General features: G+C 41.1%; 1 protein-coding gene across 2 annotated transcripts in view; it reads right to left on the bottom strand.

Annotated features, from left to right (window-relative positions):
- EPC1 (enhancer of polycomb homolog 1) overlaps positions 1-22,868 on the bottom strand; it is a 96,165-nt gene that overhangs the window by 16,534 nt on the left and 56,763 nt on the right. For both annotated transcript variants that reach the window (XM_073581687.1, XM_073581686.1), the window contains 9 exons: positions 19,335-19,494; positions 18,925-19,070; positions 18,628-18,834; positions 16,818-16,966; positions 15,805-15,949; positions 15,332-15,502; positions 14,446-14,535; positions 14,176-14,324; positions 13,646-13,998 (listed from right to left, as the gene is read on the bottom strand). In XM_073581687.1, coding sequence (XP_073437788.1) covers positions 13,646-13,998; positions 14,176-14,324; positions 14,446-14,535; positions 15,332-15,502; positions 15,805-15,949; positions 16,818-16,966; positions 18,628-18,834; positions 18,925-19,070; positions 19,335-19,434 — 1,510 coding nt within the window. In that variant the 5' untranslated portion in view covers positions 19,435-19,494. The remainder of the gene's footprint in view (positions 1-13,645; positions 13,999-14,175; positions 14,325-14,445; positions 14,536-15,331; positions 15,503-15,804; positions 15,950-16,817; positions 16,967-18,627; positions 18,835-18,924; positions 19,071-19,334; positions 19,495-22,868) is intronic.

The following is a 22,868-nucleotide window of genomic DNA, read 5'->3' as shown; positions in this document are numbered from 1 at the left end:
ACCATGACAGTGCCATTTGTAGATCTAAATTTTATATTATGTACATTCAGCTGGAGCTCCGTTTTGGGATAAAGAGCATTATGATTGCATTACCATTAAGGTAAATGATAAAGTGATGCTGCTGGCATCTAGAATTAGGTGGGGCTCACTGCGTCATTATTGAATTCCATGTAAAACATAATACAGCCCCTTAATAGAAAAAGAATTAAACTTTTTGATGTTTACTGTTCAAGGTATTTGAAGATTTGTGACAATGCACAGTGCCAATCACTATAAAACAATGTACTGTGCAAGTAACAGGCAGGTGACAAAAAAAACTGCAATTTAAAAATGTTTTCAAATGTGAAAGTGTTAATTGATAAAAAAAAAACATTAAGAACATACAAACCCTAACTGTCTGTATGGAGATCAGGGTACTGCGGGGGACATATTTCCAAGATTCCTCTTTTTTTTTTTTTGCTGAAAATAGGTTCTTAATGACATTGGCTGTAAATTTGGGATCTTCATCCTGCTGCAGAATAAATTTGGAGCCAGACACCTCCCTGATGCTATTTGAGGATAGACAACAAGTTGAAGACTCCAGAAAAAAAAGAAAAAAAGGAACAACATTGCGGACCATAATTGCAGTGGTTGGCCAAGGAAAATTAGTGCAGCAGATGAAAGAAAAATCATGCTTACTTCCCTTCTAAATTGGAAGACGTTCAGCACTGGCGTCAGCTCAGAACTGTGGGACAGAGCTACACCCATCTGAGGAGTGTGGCCAAAAGTGGTCTTCATGAAGGTGTTGCAACCAAACACTCATACCTTCAAGATGGATACAAGCGAAAGTTACTAACTGTGCGCAAACACCATAGGAACTGGGGTGCAAAAAAAATGGCAGCAGATGCGCTCTGGACTGAAGAGTCAATAATGAAATATTTGTCTGGAACAGAAGGCAGTTTGTTCCTCGAAGTGGTGGAGAGCGGAACAATGTGTCTGCATGCAATGGAGGGTCCTTGCAAGCTTGGGGATGCATGTCAGCAAATGAGTTGGGGATTTAGTAAAAAAAGAATAGCGTCCTAAATGCTGAGAAACACAGGTAGATAATGATCATACAATACCACCACGGAGGCGTCAAGCCTACATCCACAGATCTGTGGTTAGGTCTCAAAGATGTTTGGATCAACCTCCCTGCCAAGGTCCTTAAAAAACTGTGCAAGTGTATCTAGAATTGATGCTTTAATGGCATTAAGAAATCAAAAAAGATGGAAAAGTTTCCGAAAGACATTTTATTTATTGAAATTCCAGTGGGTGGTCCTTTTTAGTGACAGTCTTCCATGTATGCCATTAACAGCGGTCAATCACTAGTAGGACCGCACACTAGACTCACATATACAAACATCTGGGATTTCAATTAATATAATAGAAGTTATACTGAATCTTTTCTAACAAATGGATATTCTGCCAAGCTTCTTTTCTCTATAACATCCTACAAATTAGATTAAGTTTACAAGATTCCTCTCAGACAACTAACAAAACTGTGTTTAAGGCTAAGTGCACACTAGCCATTTTTGCAGTGTGTTGTTTTAATAATTCAAATTTTCAGTTACATTTTACAGTACCAGCAAAGTCTGAGATTTCAGAAATCTCATGCACACTGCTTGTTTTTTTGTCATGAGGATTTCATGCTTTGCATGTTTAATTGCACAATGGAGTATGTCACTTCTGTCAGTCTTTTTCACACTTTGAAATGAATGGGTGGTGAAAAAAGTACCAAAAACGCAGGTATCAGGTTTTGCAGTTTTTTTTTTTTGTACCAAAACCTGATTCCATAGAAAAAGGATTTTTTTTTTCTCCCAACTCTAAACTTTATTAGCATGCATAAGAAACAAATCTAGCAAGTCAAAACTGCAGCAAAAAACACACAAGAGAAACCTGCTTTTTTTCTGCAGCTTCTTTCCTGCCAAAGGATCATGTTTTGCTGAAGAAAAAAAAACACCTAGTGTGAACTTACCCCAAGAGTGGTGATTTATTGCAAATTAGCATAAAGTGAATGTGTGAATCTAAAGTGAAGTGGGTCTTTCGGGCCTCTTCTAATTAATCAACTGAAATGTATGCTTTGTCTTCAGAGAAATTGATACACAACAACCTTCTAATAATGTCATTAAACACAGATGTGGCCGCTTTGCTGTTGTCCATTTTGATATAAAACTGATGTGTGGAAATATCACCATTTGTAAGGTAGGACATGACAGATCTATTAAACACCTTTAAAAAGTAGACTCACACCTGTGCCAATACAACTTTTAGTGAAGTAGTGCAAGAGAACATTTCTTCGTTAGCGCTATATAAGAATAAAGATTATTATTAATCACATTTTTCCCTGATAGATCTCTATTCAAGGTGTATGACTGTCGGAAGTAACAGAGCGTTGTACTCTGCTTTCTCCGGCAGTCCCATAGCTGATAAATGAAGCAGAGGTGCATGTGCAGCCCCGATCCATTCAAAATGAGGCTCTGCAAAGCAGGACTCCACTGGGGGGTGCCAGCGGTTGAACCCCTAGTAATCCGTAACATATCGCCTATCCAATGAATGGGGGATAAATTACTAATGAGTGAATAAACCTTTAACTGAGGAGATCAAAGCTCAAACATTCCTGCTGCCAATGTAGAGAACGAACCTACAAGAAAAAAAAAATGATCATATGCCCTGCTGTAACTAAATAAGTAAAAAAATAAATGTGCATTTAAAGTGTACCTGTCAGCAGGATTTTGCTAAGTAAACTACAGACAGTGTCAGGTTGGCAGGGTTATACTGATTAAAATGATACCTGGGGTAAAGAAATCCGTCTTGTGGTTCTTGTGTAATCAGTGTTAGAAGTTTTCAGTTGATGAGATGCCCGTGCTCCGAGGCGGGAATGTAGGCAGAGACTTATCTTCCTGCTCTAGGCCAGAGAAACCAAGGAGAGACCTGCCCACAGGCTGCCCCGAAGCACAAACATGTTCCTCATCATAGAGACAGACTGTTTGCGCTTTGGGGCGGCCTGTGGGCAGGTCTTGGTTTCTCTGGCCTAGAGCAGGAAAATAAAGACTCTGCCTACAGTTCGGCCCCGGAGCACGGGCATCTCATCAACTGAAAACTTCTAACACCAATTACACGAGAACCATAGACGGATTTCTTCACCCCAGGTGTCATTTTAATCAGCATAACAGCACCAACCTGGCAATGCCTGTAGTTTACTTAGTAAAATCCTGCTGACAGGTACACTTTAAATAACATGCTTAGTTATTGCTTAGTAAACACTGTTTTTAATCAAAACAGCATAAAAGCCATACCACCTTGGTCAAGGTGACCCTGTTCAGGATGGTCCTACACTGTCTAATATTAAAAACCTTACCATGTGTTAAGGAGTTTACCTCAATATGTATAAGGGCAAAGGATTGTAGGTTTTGTCTGTTTAATGGCCAATGTGAACATGCGTTTATGTGCTTCAAGTACACCAACTTAAACCCAAGCTTTTTTTTTTTTTTTTTACACTTTTGCATTTTGTGCAAGCCAGGGTGTGGCCTCTCTTCCTTGAGCTGGATATTACATTTAAATAGCTTCCCATGGCTGGTGCCCACACTTTGGGACTTATGTCTGCCCTTATACACACTGAGGTAAACTCTGACACCTGGTAAGGTTTTTAATAGTAGACAGTGTAGGACCATCCTGACCAGGGTCACATTGAAGACGGTGGGATGGCTTATGCTTTTTTGATCAAAAACAGTGTTTCCTAAGCACTCTATTTAAATGCACTTTTGTTTTTTTACTTAGTTACAGCAAAGTTTATGACAATTTTGCTTCTTGTAGGTTTTGTCTGTTTAAATGGCCAACTGGAACATGTGTATGTGCTGCAGGTATTAGTATTACAATGTAGAGAATGGTTGAAGAAGATGACAGAAGAGAGTGAGTGTTATGATCGGTCTTGTGATGCTTTTTAGAAGTAAGGGTGTGTGCACACGCTGCGGATTCTGCTGCGGTTCCGCAGCGGATTTGGCCGCTGCGGATCCGCAGCAGTTTTTGCTGCGGTGTACAGTACCATTATTCCCTATGGGAATAAAAAAAAAAAAATCACAGTGCAGACGGTGCGGATTTTTCCACGCGGCTTTCCTGCGGTTTTGAAACCGCAGAAAGAATTGACATGTCAATTCTTTCTGCGGATTCCGCAGCGGTTTCCTATCTCCACCATTGTGGAGATGGTGAAACCGCAGGGCCAAACCGCAGGATAATCCGCAGGTCTTTTGACCTGCGGATTTTACAAAATCTGCGCGGCCAAATCCGCACCCCTATCTGCAGCGTGTGCACGTAAACTAACAAGATAAGTAGTGTTATGACCGGCACTCCAGAGCTGTTATGACTGCTTCCATTAGTTTCTGTTAATGATGTCAAACTCCCAAATAAGTACCTTCTGACAGCCAATGAAACCGATACTATAACTATAGAGCCAAACGCAAACCCCTCTTTATTTGAGCAGCCAGAAATCTACTATCAGTACTTTTAGCAGCCAAGACAGTGGCACATGGTAATGTGTGCTAAAATCTATTCAATGGGATGGGCAACAATCTCCAGAAAATGTGTCTACGAACAAAGTAGAAAAACAACCAAGGCAGTAGCATGATAACAGTCACATCTCTGGGATCAGAAGGTGGTTTATTGGAAAAAAAAAATAACAACCCAATTGGGAAATAAGGTTCGTTTAATGACTAAGACAACGGCTTCACTTACTGTTCTGTATCTGTGGCATATGCACAAGATTATGATACACAAAACTCAGCATTTACACTGTGTTCCAAATTATTATGCAAAAAGAGTTTAGGAGTGATAAGGTTAGAATTTTTTTGTTTGTCATTTAAACTCATTGATGGTGATGTGTGTCAGGGCTCTTTATATCACTGAAAGCAATTGCAGATACCTGTGCACATTAGTTTGGCAGGTGTGTCCAAATAAAGGCAAGACTACTTAAGAAGGCTGTTCCACATTATTATGCAGCCTACATTTTTTGCCAAAATGGGAAAGAAAAAGGATGTGTCGGCTGCTGAGAAGCAACAAATTGTGGAGTATTTAGGTCAAGGCATGACTACAATCAACATTGCCAAGACACTTCATCGTGATCATCGCACAATCAAGAAGTATGTAGCGGATTCCCAGCACACACGTGTGCGTACTGATAAGGAAAAATTGAGGACTCTTTCCAACAGGCAATTGCATCAGGTTAAAAGAGCAGCAGCAAAAATGCATTGTCATAGCAGCAGACAAGTTTTTGAAGCTGCTGGTGCCTCCAACGTCCCCCGAACAACAAGATGCAGGGTCCTTCAGAGGTTTGCAGCTGTGTGTAAGCCATCCTGTCGACCACCTCTATCCACTGCACACAAGCAGAAACGGCTCCAGTGGGCCAAACGATACATGAAGACTGACTTCCAAACTGTTTTGTTCACCGATGAGTGCCGTGCAACGCTCGATGGTCCAGATGGATGGAGTGGAGGATGGCTGGTTGATGGACACCCCATGAAAACACGGCTAAGGCGCAAAAAAGGAGGAGGTGGAGTAATGTTTTGGGCTGGAATCATGGGGAGAGAGATTGTCGGCCCCTTTAGGATCCCTGAAGGGGTAAAGATGAACTCCATAATCTATGTGGAGTTTCTAAAACAGCACTTCCTGCCATGGTTCAAGAGGAAGAACCGTGCTTTCCGCAGCAAGATCATTTTCATGCATGATAATGCACCGTCTCATGCTGCAAATAACACATCTGCATCTCTGGCTGCTATGGGCATAAAGGAGGACAAACTTATGGTGTGGCCACCATCTTCCCCTGACCTCAACCCCATTGAGAACCTCTGGAGCATCATCAAAAGGAGTGTCTATGATGGCGGGAGGCAGTTCACATCTAAGCAACAGCTCTGGGAGGGTATTCTGTCCACAAAACAATTGAAGCACAAACCATCCAAAAACTGACAAATTCAATGGACGAGAGAGTTCAGAAGCTTCTTTCGAACAAGGGCTCCTATGTGCAAATGTAACATCACCTAGAAGAAAGTTTTGACTTGAAAACTGTTTGATTTCATTTTGTAATAAGCTGATAATGCTTATAATTTCACAACTGACCATTTTTTTGTTCAAAATAACAATAAAAAGGTTGAAAACTCTGCTGTGCATAATAATTTGGAACATGCATTTTGAGTGTTTATTATTTTTAAAAATATACTGTTTTCATAGGCAGTTTGTTCAAAAACATTGCAATTATACTAGAATAGTAGATGACTGGAAAATAACAATGACTGCAATTCATATAGGTAATTTAGGGAAAATATGAGGAAATATTTTTTGCATAATAATTTGGAACACAGTGTACAGTCTGGCAAATCCTTACAATGAAGTAAACTACATTGGAAAGTTCACTGGCAAAGATTTTTCCTTTATACAGATTCCAGCAAGAATCACCGCTGATGTCCCCCTCCCCCCAGGTATTTTGGTAACACACTCATGTTCTTCAGTCCAATCAAGCGAACTCCCAATGCAATACCAGCTTTTGCATACCTACACAGTACAAAACAGGCAAGAGCAGAAATGCAGTCTGAACCCTTACCGCACATATGGCAGTCTCAAAGTTGCCATTTTCATCATTTACTGGAAGCGCATTCATAAGCAGAAGCTTTGTGATGCAGCCAACAGAATAAAGCTGCAGTATGAGGCTACAGTGCCTACAAGTAGTATTCAACCCCCTGCAGATTTAGCAGGTTTACACATTCGGAATTAAATTGGCATTGTGACATTTGGACTGTAGATCAGCCTGGAAGTGTGAAATGCACTGCAGCAAAAAAGAATGTTATTTCTTTGTTTAATTTTTTTTTTAAAATTGTGAAAAGTTTATTCAGAGGGTCATTTATTATTCAACCCCTCAAACCACCAGAATTCTGTTTGGTTCCCCTAAAGTATTTCAGGCACAAAGAACAATGAGCTTCACATGTTTGGATTAATTATCTCTTTTTCCAGCCTTTTCTGACTATTTAAGACCCTCCCCAAACTTGTGAACAGCAATCATACATGGTCAACATGGGAAAGACAAAGGAGCATTCCAAGGCCATCAGAGACAAGATCGTGGAGGGTCACAAGGCTGGCAAGGGGTACAAAACCCTTTCCAAGGAGTACAAAACCCTTTCCAAGGAGTTGGGCCTACCTGTCTCCACTGTTGGGAGCATCATCCGGAAGTGGAAGGCTTATGGAACTACTGTTAGCCTTCCACGGCCTGGACAGCCTTTGAAAGTTTCCTCCCGTGCCGAGGCCAGGCTTGTCCGAAGAGTCAAGGCTAACCCAAGGACAACAAGGAAGGAGCTCCGGGAAGATCTCATGGCAGTGGGGACATTGGTTTCAGTCAATACCATAAGTAACGTACTCCACCGCAATGGTCTCCGTTCCAGACGAGCCCGTAAGGTACCTTTACTTTCAAAGCGTCATGTCAAGGCTCGTCTACACTTTGCTCATGATCACTTGGAGGACTCTGAGACAGACTGGTTCAAGGTTCTCTGGTCTGATGAGACCAAGATCTAGATCTTTGGTGCCAACCACACACGTGACGTTTGGAGACTGGATGGCACTGCATACGACCCCAAGAATACCATACCTACAGTCAAGCATGGTGGTGGCAGCATCATGCTGTGGGGCTGTTTCTCAGCCAAGGGGCCTGGCCATCTGGTCCGCATCCATGGGAAGATGGATAGCACGGCCTACCTGGAGATTTTGGCCAAGAACCTCCGCTCCTCCATCAAGGATCTTAAGATGGGTCGTCATTTCATCTTTCAACAAGACAACGACCCAAAGCACACAGCCAAGAAAACCAAGGCCTGGTTCAAGAGGCAAAAAATCAAGGTGTTGGAATGGCCTAGTCAGTCTCCTGACCTTAACCCAATTGAAAACTTGTGGAAGGAGCTCAAGATTAAAGTCCACATGAGACACCCAAAGAACCTAGATAACTTGGAGAAGATCTGCATGGAGGAGTGGGCCAAGATAACTCCAGAGACCTGTGCCGGCCTGATCAGGTCTTATAAAAGACGATTATTAGCTGTAATTGCAAACAAGGGTTATTCCACAAAATATTAAACCTAGGGGTTGAATAATAATTGACCCACACTTGTATGTTTAAAATTTATTAAAATTTAACTGAGCAACATAACTTTTTGGTTTGTAAGATTTATGCATCTGTTAATAAATCCTGCTCTTGTGTGAAGTTTGAAGGCTCTAACTTATTTGCATCTTATCAAACCTGCTAAATCTGCAGGGGGTTGAATACTACTTGTAGGCACTGTATGTGCCCATGTTGCAGAAATGCTGTGGAATTGTCCGCAGCATTTCCGCAACTCCCCGCCGAGGGTAAAACGCACGCTTTTTTTTTTTTTTTTTTAAGCGTTTCTGCAGCGGCAAAAACACGGCGGAAATGTTTAAACGCAACGTGGGCACACAGCCTTAGAAGAATGTATTCTGCCAATGCCAAAGGGAAGATTGTGTTCCCTGCAGCCACTTTCACAAATATACTGTTTGAAACAAAACAATGGTGTAATAACCATAACCAGACCATTAATGACACTTTCTTATTCACAGCCAATTACTTTCATATCACAGCAATGCATTTTCCCTTGCTGATCACCTGCACAAGTCTTGGGGCTTTTTTTTTAATTTTTTTTTATTTACTCGTTATCTCATACTGGACATATTTTAGTGGAGCCATTCATCCACATCATTATCAGACTGTACACTGGGGATTATACTGTAAACTTGGGGTCAGGAATGATTTATCTTTATATGGTGGCTGTTGTATATATTTTTTTTAGGTTTTAACTATAAACGCTTGTTGGGTATAGTATGTGCTTATATTTATGACTGGGCTTTATTTGTGGTTCGTTACTTATACCTATAACTTTTGATGGTTGGTTTACGGCTTAATTACTATATAATTACCGCATATACTCGTGTATAAGCCGAGATTTTCAGCCCATTTTTGGGGGGCTGAAAGTCTCCCCCCCGTCCCCCGGCTTATACACGAGTCATATACCTGGGGGTCGGAGGGGGAGCTGGGGTGTTAGAGATTATACTTACCCCTCCTGGCGCGGTATCTGCAGCCCCCTGCTTCTCCATGTGCATATTCATGTGCATATTCATGAGTATAATGAGCAGCATCATGCGACTGCTAAAGGCAGGAAGGGAGACCATGGAGAAGCGGGGCTGCAGAGACCGCGCCAGGAGGGGGTAAGTATAGCAATATTCACCTGTCCGGGGTCCATTGCTGCTCACCGCTGTCTGCTGCATCCTGTGTCAGTGACGTTTAGGCAGCAGAGGGCACGATGATGTGGTCAGTGCGCGCTACTCCCTCTGCTGGCTGAACAGTCACTGACACAGGAAGGGCAGACGGCGGTGAGCAGCGATGGACCCCGGACAGGTCAATATCTCAGGTGCCGGGTCCTGAGCAGGAGAGGTGAGTATAGCATTTTTTTTTTCTTTTTTGCAGCATATGGGGGCATATTCTGTGGAGCAGCATATGGGGGCATATTCTATGGAGCAGCATATGGGGGCATAATCTATGGAGCAGCATATGGGGGCATAATCTATGGAGCAGCATATGGGGGCATAATCTATGGAGCAGCATATGAGGGCATAATCTATGGAGCAGCATATGAGGGCATAATCTATGGAGCAGCATATGGGAAATAATCTATGGAGCATTATATGGGGCCATAACCTTTATGGAGCATTATATGGGGCATATTATTCTATGGAGCATCTTATGGGGGCATTAACCTTTGTGCAGCATTATATGGGGTGTATTTTGTATGGAGCATCTTATGGGGCCATCATGAACTGTATGGAGCATTATATGGGGCTCCTGATTCAATATGGCTATTCAAAAACATTTAACCTACTGATGTCTCAATTAATTTTACTTTTATTGGTATCTATTTTTATTTTTGAAATTTACCAGTAGCTGCTGAATTTTCCACCCTAGGCTTATACGCGAGTTAATAAGTTTTCCAAGTTTTTGTGGCAAAATTAGGGGGGTTAGCTTATACACGGGTCGGCTTATACACGAGTATATACGGTAGCTTTCTTTATTATACTTTTTGCACAAGCACTTTATATTGCCTATGAGGATTCATGCATGTTTAATTATTAACGGTTTTGCATTATTACTAATACTGACCTACAAGGCCATCTATAACCTGTCTCCTCCATGTGTCTCTGAACTAATCTCCCGATACCTTCCCTCACGTAATCTCCAGGTATACCAAGACCTCCTTCTCTCCTCCACACTTATTCGCTCCTCACCCAACCGCCTCCAAGACTTCTCCCGAATAGCCCCCATCCTCTGGAATTCTTTGCCCCAACATGTCCGACTATCAACCAGATTCGGATCCTTCAGACGGAAACTGAAAACCCACCTCTTCAAGAAAGCCTGCAATGACTCCACTACCTCCTCACCACTACCGGAGATATCACCTCAACCAACACCGGAACTGCTGCAACCAATCAACCTACTGTCTCCTTCCCCACCATCCTGTAGCATGTAAGCCCAAAAGGGCAGGGTCCTCTCCCCTCTGTATTAGTCTGTCATTGTAAGTTTGTTTACTGTAAGTGATATCTGCAATTTGTATGTAACCCCTTCTCATGTACAGCACCATGGAATCAATGGTGCTATATAAATAAATAATATTATTACTGACATACTGAGGGATTATAGAGAATTTTTCTGTTAAAGGCTGCTTAGTTTCACAGCCTGTCTTGATTCTTCAAGTTTTTTTGCCTTATGCTTCTCTTGCCCCTAGTATGGTGTGCCTGCTGCATGAACGTGGCACTTTGGTGTCACTTTTTAAATCCTTCCTTTATACTCACATTGTCTGATGTGCTTATTAATTGTCTAAAAGATTGTTACTCTTTTACTTGATACTCTAATGTGTCCTATTTCTCCTTGGGTTACAATTTGTTATGGATGAGCGTCTAAGATAGACCAAATTTTCTTCTCTTTGGGTTATGGACATATTTACGTTGCACTCTTTGTTTGAGCATGACCAGACAATTTGTCCCAAGTGAAAACCTTTTTGACAGGTTTCCAAAAGCATTATTTTGGAAAATATGGAATGGATGCTGGATACAATACACATATTCAAGGGTGCTGGCAGCCTCATCCAGGGCCATGGAGTAAGAGTCGGTATAAAATGAACCAACTCCTAAAATATACAATAAATTGGTTACAGTAGTACAATAGAGGATGAGCTGTAATTTTTTTTCATAAGAATTTGGGAAAATTATGAAATATCCTATAAATGTATGTTCCTCATCTAAGGATCTGGATTTTTAGTTGAGATGAATCTGTGCTGCACTTTATATATAAGATCAGCAGTGAGGCATGTATGAGTCCAAATCATGGAGTCAGGGAAATTGAGGAGTTGGAGGTTTGGCTTACCGAATCCACAGCCCTGCTCTCACCCATCCTACCCAGTTACCTTGCTCCAAATTGATGGGGGACAAGAACCCCAAAATAGATGTCTACAAAAGTATGCCTCTTGCTTTTGGAGACACTGGTTTGGCCAACATACTGAGACATGTTTTAAAGCGCTAATCAGATAGTTGCCTCCTACAGGGGGAACTGGAGACAGATTTCTTCCTTCTGGAATAAACCTAATGGATAAATTTTATACCCCCCACCCCCCCAGGGAAAACTGCTTGTTACACTCCAGTTAAAACAGTAACCCCTCCAACACTAGGGTAAATGCCAAAAACTATGACCTACAGAACTGTATGGGAAAATGTGATTATCTAGTATTATACAACACACCAATAGAAAGTCTTAGAATTATCATTATAAAAAATATATGTATATAAAAACAACATGCACCAGTTGTCAGTCAAGACCCAGGTAAAGCGGACTCCATATCTTCTAGATATGAACAGTTCAATGTACGATCACATTTACTTTCTAATCCCCTAACCATGGCAAGTGGAAAAGATTCAGCTATGCCCAAGTCTCAAACAAGCAGAGATTCAGGACGCCCTCCTCCAATAGAAAACGGTTTGTAAGACTCTCACACTCTGGCCCCGATTCGTCAAAGCTTTCACACCAAAATTCTGGGGTAAAAGATTCAAAAAGTCTTAAAATTTATAGATAACTCTGAGAGGAGTCAAAAGTTTGCAACTTTTGGCATTTTCACACCAGCTTCTCCCAGCTCCAACACAATGGGCAGAACTGGGATGAGATGTGGTGTTACCTACACCAGAAATCTCACTACAGTCTCCTTCTAAAAAAATGATATAATTATACTGTATATACAAACTTGTTCCAGAGCTGAGCAATCAATGGTGGTCTCAAAATGCAGACTCTGACTGATCTATAAGGTTTTTAAGAGGCAGCAATGTCCAAAAAAATATTTTTTTTTATACTTTACAGTGGAACTATTGCTATAGCATGCAAACATGAAATATCAAAATTGAATTGCATTACTGCTCTAGAAATATGAAAACTTGAGAATGCTTAGCGCATAAATTGGCCAATTCATGTGTACCTGGCAGCCACAATAAGGCGATTCTCATTGCCAGGACCTAATGCCAATCCTCTCTTAGACTGAATTCTACATCTCTTATGGGAACCTAATGTGAATCCTCGCTTAGACTGAAGACATAAATTAGGTACACATGAATTAGCCAATTGTTTGATTGTATATGAGTTGGCTACTTTTAGTAAGCACCTGTTCAGACCTAATTTGTGTTTGGATGTGAAGGTCAGTCTTTTGATATTGTAATACATTAGCCTTCTGACTGAGCACTCCACCCCTTAGCCTCAGGCGTTTTTAATTATAGCAGGATCCTACCCCTCCACAGAGCTATAGACTTCGGTCTAAGAGAGGATTCACATTAGGTTCCCATAAGAGATGTAGACTTTGGTCTAAGAGAGGATTGGCATTAGGTCCTGGAAATGATAATCGCCTCAATCATGGCTGCCAGGTACACATGAACTGGCCAATTTATGGGCTAAGCATTCTTATTTTTCATATTTCTAGAGCAGTAATGCAATTCAATTTTCATATTTCATGCTTGCATGCTATAGCGTTACAGAATGCTGCTTTATTTGTTTAAAACATAAATCAAAACAGAGATCAAAAAAGTTCTGAGAATCAATAATATACCCAAGAAATGACACATAGGTTAAAAATATTAATCAAGAAACATCTTCAATGTATTATGACCTTTAGGCTCTGATCACGTTTGTGTTTTGCCTCAATTTTGAAAAAAAGCGGCTTTTCTATTGCAATCGCAGCAAACCGCAAAGGGTGAAAGCAGCCTTAGAGGTTCCTCTTCGACCCGCTTCCAAACCATCCTAAGCTCACTACACAAGATTACATTATCTGTACTTTTAATAACCCAATTTAGCTTGACAATGACAGATCACTTAAGAGCGAATTGTTACTTCTTTTACTTGGTGTGATTACTTTACGTACACTATGCAATGAAGCATGAACAGAAACAGGTTTTGCAAATGGCCTAAAATGAGATTTATACAAATACCTACAATACAAATGTCGCCATGCATCCCTGGAGCAGTTTTCCCATGTAATCAAGAGAATAAACAAGGCAATGGACCACGTACCAAAGTGTGCTGAACCACTGCTACTTTTACTTGATGTCGAGGTACTGCAAGTCTGGGTCCCAGGTTGTGCTGTGCCTGTTCGTGTTATACCCTTGTGAAACGTTCTACAGGAAATGTCAACAATGTCACTGTCATGTAGGGATGTTGTCCGAGGCCTAAAATGGCGCCACCTACGTGATTTTATATTGACTAATATCTGGCTGAGGTCTTTAGAGAAACATTTATCCGAGGTATTCGTTTCTGAGGTATTGGCAAATAAGTTGATTGAAGTGTGTTCTGGAGAGGAAAGCATGTCAACATCCAATTGACGAAAAGCACTATTGTAGTCAGAATGCGCTCTGTCAAGAAGTACCCTGAAAAAGATGACGTGAAAAAAAAAAAATCCATTTAGAAAAACAAAATAGAGCCAAATATAGAAACACACTTGAGTAAAAGCCGCTTCCACGTGTAAAATTTCAGCTAACAGATACCCAAAGTGTATAAGTATAATTGCAACTATAAAAAAAAAAGTGACAACCACAGCGACTCACCTTCCTCCACGTCCAACCCGTCTTCGTGCAAACCCAATGCACTTGCGCGGAACCGTGAGGGTAGTGAGGCAGTATCTATAGCGAATGTCTCCTAATCCTCCTTGCTCTGGACCACACCATGGCCAGTTGCCAGTTTGGTCCAAATGTGGCTAAAAATGACAAAAAGGAAAAAAATATGTACATATATTTAGGACAAAGTAAAAATTTGCTTAAAAAAAACAAAACAAAAAAAAAAACCACACACATTCACACACATATCTTTTTACTTACAGCATAGTACTGACAGCCAGCTTTCCTACGGAAAGCAAAGGAACCATCTGGATCGTTCTCTTCCTCGGCTTCTGATGAACCAGACATGACCTTACAAGACAGAAGGGCAGAAACATTAAAACTATGCTCAATTGGAAAATAAATGTAAATTCAACCCTTGGCTTTTATATCTATACACCCATAATATGATGCACCTTCACTTATAAGAACGTGTATGTTACATGTTGACGAACTGCAAATCAGATTTACAGTTACAAGGCGCATTTAACACCTTTACTAGTAGAATGCATGTATGAGCCATTAACTTTGAATTATATGAAATACATGGGTTTACTGTTACTAGCAACCTAAATGACATAGCCGCTAAGGCCTGTTTCACACTTCGGTTTTTTGTGTCAGTGAAAATTCGCCAAAATGGCAGAAAGCGGATCTGTTGATAAACTGATGTGAATGGATGCCACCAGACCGTTTTTTTAACGGATCCGATGAATGAAGAATTTTAAAGGAACCGTAGGAGAGAGAGAGGGAGAGAGAATTTTTCTGGACGCCAGAGATGATTTCAGGGTTAAATTTCCAGCTGACTTCTTTCCTCCGGGCATGCGCACTATAAAATACGGATCCTGCAGCACAAAAAAAAACGTTGCATGGTCTGTCCGGGCATGTCGGCGGACGCAAAAAATTTGGCGGATCCGCAAAAAAACGGATCCAACGGATGGCCATCCGTCAAGATCCGCCGGTAATGCAACTCAATGGGAAAAAAAACGGATCCGCAAAACAAAATGGCGGATCCGTTTTTTTTTGCAAAACGGCGGATTTTGACTGATGGTCACAAACGGAAGTGTGAAACAGGCCTAACGAAACAAGCTTTCCAGTGCTTCTAAAATACCTGTGAGAGGGGCTCATCATCAGAGCTGGGAAAATCATACTGATTCAGATCTTTAGCATTGAACACTGGCAGTGCAGCAGGGCTTGTCTGTTGAGCAGCAGGAGATAAGGGTAAGACTTTGGGCTTCTTCTCATATTTACGTTTCGGTCGTACAACATCAGATTTCTCTGGCTACAAGTCATTGAGAAAGTGAAAAAACAAAAAAACAAACTGATAGGTAATCGTGAACAATTGGAAACTATATGAACAACAAAAAAAAACAATAACATCATTTAAGGAGGATACCCAAGATCCTGGTTAATAAAGTTATTAGGAAAAAAAAAAAAAAGCTATCTGAATGCAACATGCAAGGTAACCATTGGATGCATTGCCTCCAGTTTGATATAACTGCATCTGTCTACATGACTAGATCTGCTTGTTAGATTTTTTGCAGGACAAATAGGATGGTCAATATAACAATGGATTAGTCTTACCTTGTTAATCTTAATTTCTATCGTATCCTGATGTTTAAACGGACTAGAAATAGGGATGATAGGGATGGCGTAGGTGGGCTTCAATGGCGGACGTTGTGCCATTACCTCTGACACGATTTCTCCATTATAATCACCTAGGTTATACCTGCAAATAAAACAATGAACTTAAATTATATTGTTAGGTCAGGAGTGAACAAGCACATCATTCATCAAATGAAAAACTTAAGAGCCTTCGCAAGCAGCAGACTATGCAAAGCAAATGCTGGCCTAAGAAACATTGTCATCTGGAAGCCTTTTAAGTAGCCATTAATTAATGGGGTACTCCAGGAGATGAAGTAGTCTAATGGACATAGCTTTGCACACTGTATGAAGCCAACATCCACAGTGCTGTGTCTTATCCTAACAGTACCGGCTATTGAATTTGATGGCGGTTCGTCTTCCCAGTGCTACTGCTCGCTTTTAACACATTATGTCACAGATCCGGGGATGTAGCCAGCCCATGCCAAGCTGCAGTCATCCTACCTGTTGCCCTGTCTGCCCTACTCCTCCCTTCGGGATCCATGCCAACTAGTTTAACAGTTTCTTTATTACAGTCAAAGCTCGTTCCATGCTCCTGGACATGTTACAAAGAAGCTGCAAATACAAGCTGTGCTGCACTGCAGAACAAGCGATGAGGAGTGCATAATGTGACAATGTGTACTATCAAGTGTCAGGCAGGGAGTAGAGATAGAGCACCAGTTAACACGTCAGTAAACATTCCTTTTCACCAGTTAATTACTTGGGAGTTGCTAATGGTTACATTTATAAAACAGAGGTTTTGGGTTTTTTTTTTTAAACTTTCTGATGAGTTTACTTAGCTTTTAACTATAAGCACTTAATAATGGATTTGATACTTCTACATTATAAGTCAGCGGCAAATCTCTAGGTGCACTGGCCACCTGCCTCCTGGAATTTGTCAAGCTCTGCACAAATATCCACAGCATCCCTACTATACAAAAACAAAAAATACAGACCTCTTCTCCATTATTTCCAGTGTTAGATGCAGTAATTCACGCTTGCTTTTTTCCCGTCGTTTTATCATTTCTAGTATTGTTACAGCTCGGCTTAGGTCACGACGTAGCTTCAGCATTTTCTCATAAGACGCTTCGTCATTCTTTCGATTCTATGTAAAATAAAGTTGAAGTATTAGATAAAATTGAAATGCAGAACAAACTTACAAAAACTTTATGCACACAGTAGCACAGAGCTGAGAATGTATAAATATATTCTCCCAAGTGTAAATTCAGGTTGAAAAATACAATGATAGATCAGCAATGTACTACCTAATATCAAAATATATTTTACATCGTTTGTCTTTCACAAAAACCTTACAAATTCAGTATGTTGTTCAAATGGCCTCATCATTTTTTTTTTTTAATCCCTTAACGACCCATTACCAATATGGCTAAATTAAGGAGGTGATGGGAATTATGGGTCTTAAGGTACTGTCACACTAAGCGATCGCACCAGCGATCACGACAACGACACGACCTGGCAGAGATTGTTAGTACATCGCTATATGGTCGCTAGTTAGCTTCCAAACAGGAAGATCTCATAAACGACACATCAGGGATCTGTATAACGACCTCGGCGGTCGTTGGGACCTGTCACACAGCATGTATTGTAAAAGACCCCGACCTCGATAGACGTGATTGAGCGCAACCTTTTCCACGCCCCTCAGCAGAGATTGGTGGTCACTGTATGTCATGACTGTTTATATCACAGCTCCCGCTTTGTGATTGGACGACCGCGTAATAAAAAGACGACGTATTAGCGCTCCCTTCCATTATTCTCGAGCGCAGTGGTTCATACGAATTTGCAGCAGCCTTCCATATTGCGTCCTGCCAGCCTTCAGCTTTGCAGCTCCAGCGATCCATTCTGTGTCGCTATTGCGATTGGCCTGGATTTATTGATTCCTTCAGGATCTCTATACTGTCTTGGAACAATGGATGGGGGCGCAGTTTGACGTTTTCATTTATTGCTGAGGTGATGTTGTGGCCACCAATCGGAGCTGAGGGGCGTTACAAAAGAAAACCTAGTCCCGCCTGCGCCGCTGACATATATGAGTCGCCAACAAGGTTGTTCATAAAGGGGGTCAAACTCAGCGATTCAGGCTCACCAGCGGGACGCCAACGATCAAAATACGGTCCAGAACGTTTGTGCACGATCAGCGACATTGCAGCGGGAGCCGTGTCGCCGCTACATGTCACACACAGCAACATCGTCAGCGATGTCGCTGCTGCGTCATAAAATCGGTGTCGCTTACGCGATATCGCTAGCGATCTCGCTTAGTGTGACATGGCCTTTAGAATAGGTGGAAGAAAACAAAAGCACAAGGAAAAAAAGTCAATAAAGGGTTAATTTGTTGGGGTAGTTTTAATACTAGTTGTTTCCTGATTATTTTTTTTTTAATTTGGAAATTTACATTAAAAGAATCATTCAGATTTCTTTATATGCAAAAAGATTTGTCAGTGTGCTGGATCAGATCTTCAGGTCAGTGTGTCTGCCGGAATGCTCTTCCTGTACTTTCATAAACCAATGTCTCCGTGATAGTTTTTTTCTTTGCGTACCCTGGTCAAATGAACAGTCCCCCATGAACTATAGCAAGTGCATGTTGTATCCATGAAAAACATGAAACAAAAAAAAGCAAAAATACAAAAACAATCATCTGAATGAGTTCTCAATTTTGTTTCAGTCACCTTACTTATATAACAGATTGTCAATGTAGCCAGTTATAGTCTTGTGTGATCAATTTTCTACAAGCAGTGCAAACGTTTTTCTTACTTTCCGTGTCTGCATCTTCTCCGTACGTCTTCTGAAAGCAACGTAAGGATCACTGGTGCTGGAGCCATCCCGCTTCTCCTGTTTCACTGCTGGTATAAGAGAGGAGCCGCGAGAGTTTTTCCTTTTCTTGATCCAATAGTCGTAAACCTCTGTGATCAAGTCATCGTCTTCCTTCAGCAACAGTTTGGCCTCTTGGAGATTAACTGGCTAAAGAAAAAAAATGTTTTTCACTTTGTAGGCATTTATATAAAATCAAAACTTTTATCCATAAAGAATGACCTCCATCAGATAACTTACCTGTTGACCACTGCCTTTCTCTAATCGATCAATCATCTCTTCAAACTGAAGAGGAGAAATCTCAATTTTCTTATTAAGTTTGTTTACAAAAATCTCATCTTCAGAATCCTTGTCATAATCCGGTTGCTCGGCATCCAAACTAAAAGCTGAAGAAGTAATATATATATATTAGTATCAGATGATCATTTTCTGGATGACTTATTAAAATAGTTTACGTTTTTGTGATTACAAGCCATTCAGGCAAAAATGGAAATCAGCCTAAATAAATCATAGATGGAGACTAAATAAGTGCTCTAAATATTAAACATTGAAATAATTTAGCACAAAGGCCAAATAAAATATTCATTTACAGCCAACTTATGCACTCAACAGTAAGAAAGTCACTAGATGAAAAAAAGTGAAGCACTTACGCTGTATGTGAATGAGCTGCTTTGGCATCTTAAATTCCCCTGGGTACACAGATTCATAATAAGCGATGTTACTTTCTGCCTCCGGTACTGGAATAACCATGTTATCCCGCTTCTCTCCATATACCTGCAGTGCTGAAATGGCTCGCTGGAGATGATGTTCCTAGGGACAGAACAGAGAATATTAGATTGTAATTCACCTTCTAGTACAATTTACAAGAGGGCACGGGATTACAAATTAGAATATATGAAGCCATTTATACTCTCACTGGGGCTTAGCTAAAGAAAGCGATTGATGACAAGTCAGAAGTTATAGTGCTTTAATAATTAACCAGGGAATAACTTTAGTAAAACTGTGGAAATAAGAAGGGGTATCGCCACCGTGAGTCAGAAGTCACTGCCTCATTTCTTATTGATAGGTGACAAATCACAATCACATTGGGGAGATGTAAAATTATCGATTTAGAGAGATCTAGAAACACCAGCAGCAAAACAAGCACGGTTTTGTTTCATTCTGCCGACTCATGGGGATCCAAGAGATAAGACCCTGCCAACCCCGTCTTCAAAGCTAAATGTACACAGACCCTTGATATAGTTGCATATAGGCTAAGGGTGGGGAATTAATTTTCCCAAGGGGCCATATCAAAGACCGTGACTATTCTAGAGGGCCGATCCAACCGACCACATTAAAACCCCTTAAGGACCGATGGTATTTCCATTTTTTGCTTTGCCACTATGGCCATGTGAAGGCTTGTTTTTTGCAAGACGAGTTGTACTTTTGAGTGGCACCATTGATTTTACCATATTGTGTACCATATTTTTTTACCATGTTCACTAAATGCTAAAACTGACCTGCCATTATGATTCTACAGGTCATTACGAGTTCACAGACACCAAACATGTCTAGGTTCTTTTTCACTTAATTTGTGAGGAAAAAAAAAAAAAAAGTGACGCCATTTCTCGAGACCCGTATCTTCTCCATTTTCGGGATCTGGGGTTGGGTGAGGGCTTATTTTTACGCGCCGATCTGACGTTTTTATTGATACCATTTAGGTGTAGATGCGATCTTTTGATTGCCACTTATTGCATTTTATTGCAATGTTGCTGTTACCATAAAACGTAATTCAGGCCCTGCTCTATGTAGCAGAAATGCTGACTTGCTATGAGTGTCGACCGTTCATAGAACATAAAGCATAATGTCCCCACAAAGTATGTTAACCCCAGAGAGCTCCCCACGTAGCGTATGTCCCCACAAAGCCCTTCAAATAGTATGATCTCCCCACAACCCTCTCACTGTGTAATGTACCCTCACACAGTATGATGCTCCCACAAAGCCCACCTCACTGTGATGTCCCCACAAAGTATGATGCCATCCTGCAGTATATCCCCACATAGCCGCCCTACACAGTATGCACCCCCCCCCCCCAAAAAAAAAAAAAAAAAGCCCTAATACAGTATACCCTTGGGGCATAGCATGATGTCCTTACAATTTCCCACAATGTACTGTGAATTAGAGAAAATTAATTTTAGGTGTCAGGAAGGAGACAGTGTGGTGCGGAATGCCACTGAGGCTGTCCGGATCCAGGGGTCACATTGAAACACCCAAAGAGCCGCATGGGACCCTCGGGATGTACTTTGCCCAGGTCTGATATAGGCCTCCATCACTGATTTATCAAGCAGAAAAATGTGCCAAATTAAAGGGAACCTGTCAGCTGTTTTGGCTGCTATAAGATGTGGCCGCTGCCTTTCAGGGCTTATCTACAGCATTCTATAATGCTGTAGATAAGCCCCTGATCAGACCTGAAAGATAAGAAAAATAACTTTTATTATACTGACTCAGGAGGGTGGTCCGGTCTGATGGGTGTCTCAGGTCTGGGTCCGGCACCTCCCATCTTCTTGCGACGCCGCCCTACTGCTTGCTTCATCGCTCCCCGGCATCGCGCTTCTGCGCAGGCGCATTTCTCTGCCCTGTTGAGAGCAGAGTTCTGCAGTGCGCAGGCGCCAGGAAAGGTCAGAGGTCAAGCGCCTGCGCACTGCAGTACTTTACTCTGCCCTCAACAGGGCAGATAAGTATGCCTGTGCAGGAGCAGGAGGGTGGCATCGTAAGATAGGAGGCGCTGGACCCGGACCTGAGACACCCATCGGACCAGACCGCCCCCTGGGTGAGTATAATAAAAATATAACAAAAAATATTTTTCTTATCTTTCAGATCGGACCGGGGGCTTATCTACAGCATTATACAGTGCTGTAAATAAGCCCTGAAAGGTGGTGGCCGCAGCTTATAGCGGCCAAAACAGGTGACAGGTTCCCTTTAAAGAGGGGTGTCCTCTTAATTTGACCAATCTTAGTTCAGCGTTCCCTTCATGGAAGTTTGGAGCGCAAAATACCAGTCTTAATTAACCATGTCGGCGACACGTGCACAGTGGGAGCCGGCATCTTAAGTGCAGGACTTCAATAAAATGGCGCATGTGCAGATCGAGATTTTGGCTCAGTTCAGAGCACCAAAGACAAAATGAGCAATTGTCAGTGTACAGTGCTATATAACATAATGATTTTAATATGTTAAAGAGGAAAACATTTTTTTTTTATGGGAACAGTGCTTAAGCTTACAATGACCTTTAGTTCGGCAGACTTTAAAGGCGTTTACTGAGACTTTTTACTGATGGCCCTATCTTTAGACCTCAGTGGTCACATGCCAAAACATGGAATCATCATAACGGAGGCCATCAACAGTAAAATGCTTGCAGAGCAAGTCATCGCTGTAGTGAAGTTATTAAAGATTGTTTGAAATCCCAGAGATGAGTTATGGGAATTTTTATCACCTTTTTTGCTGCTAAACGGAAACCCCTTTAACCCCTTCACCCCCAAGGGTGGTTTGCACGTTCATGACCGGGCCAATTTTTACAATTCTGACCACTGTCCCTTTATGAGGTCATAACTCTGCAACGCTTCCATGGATCCCGGTGATTCTGACATTGTTTTCTCGTGACATATTGTACTTCATGTTAGTGGTAAAATTTCATTCAAATAACTTTGCGTTTATTTGTGAAAAAAAACGGAAATTTGGCAAAAATTTTGAAAATTTCGCAATTTTCCAACTTTGAATTTTTATGCCCTTAAATCACAGAGATACGGCACACAAAAAACTTGATAACTAACATTTCCCACATGTTTACTTTACATCAGCACAATTTTGGAACCAAAATTTTTTTTTGTTAGGAAGTTATAAGGGTTAAAAGTTGACCAGCGATTTCTCATTTTATTTTTAGGACCACATCACATTTGAAGCCACTTTGAGGGGTCTATAGGATAGAAAATACCCAAAAGTGACACCATTCTAAAAACTGCACCCCTTAAGGTGCTCAAAACCACATTCAAGAAGTTTATTAACCCTTTAGGTGCGTCACAGGAATTTTTTTGATTATTTAAAAAAAAATGAACATCTAACTTTTTTTCACAAAAAAAATACTTCAGGTTCAATTTTTTTTATTTTACCAAGGGTAACAGGAGAAATTGGACTGCAAAAGTTATTGTGCA

The sequence above is a fragment of the Dendrobates tinctorius genome, unplaced genomic scaffold (genome assembly GCF_039654945.1).
Source record: "Dendrobates tinctorius isolate UK_male_01 unplaced genomic scaffold, ASM3965494v1 ptg000070l, whole genome shotgun sequence".
NCBI classification, from domain to species: Eukaryota; Metazoa; Chordata; class Amphibia; order Anura; family Dendrobatidae; genus Dendrobates; species Dendrobates tinctorius.
Note: the sequence above shows the minus strand (reverse complement) of the source record. Positions and strands in the feature narration are given on the sequence as shown.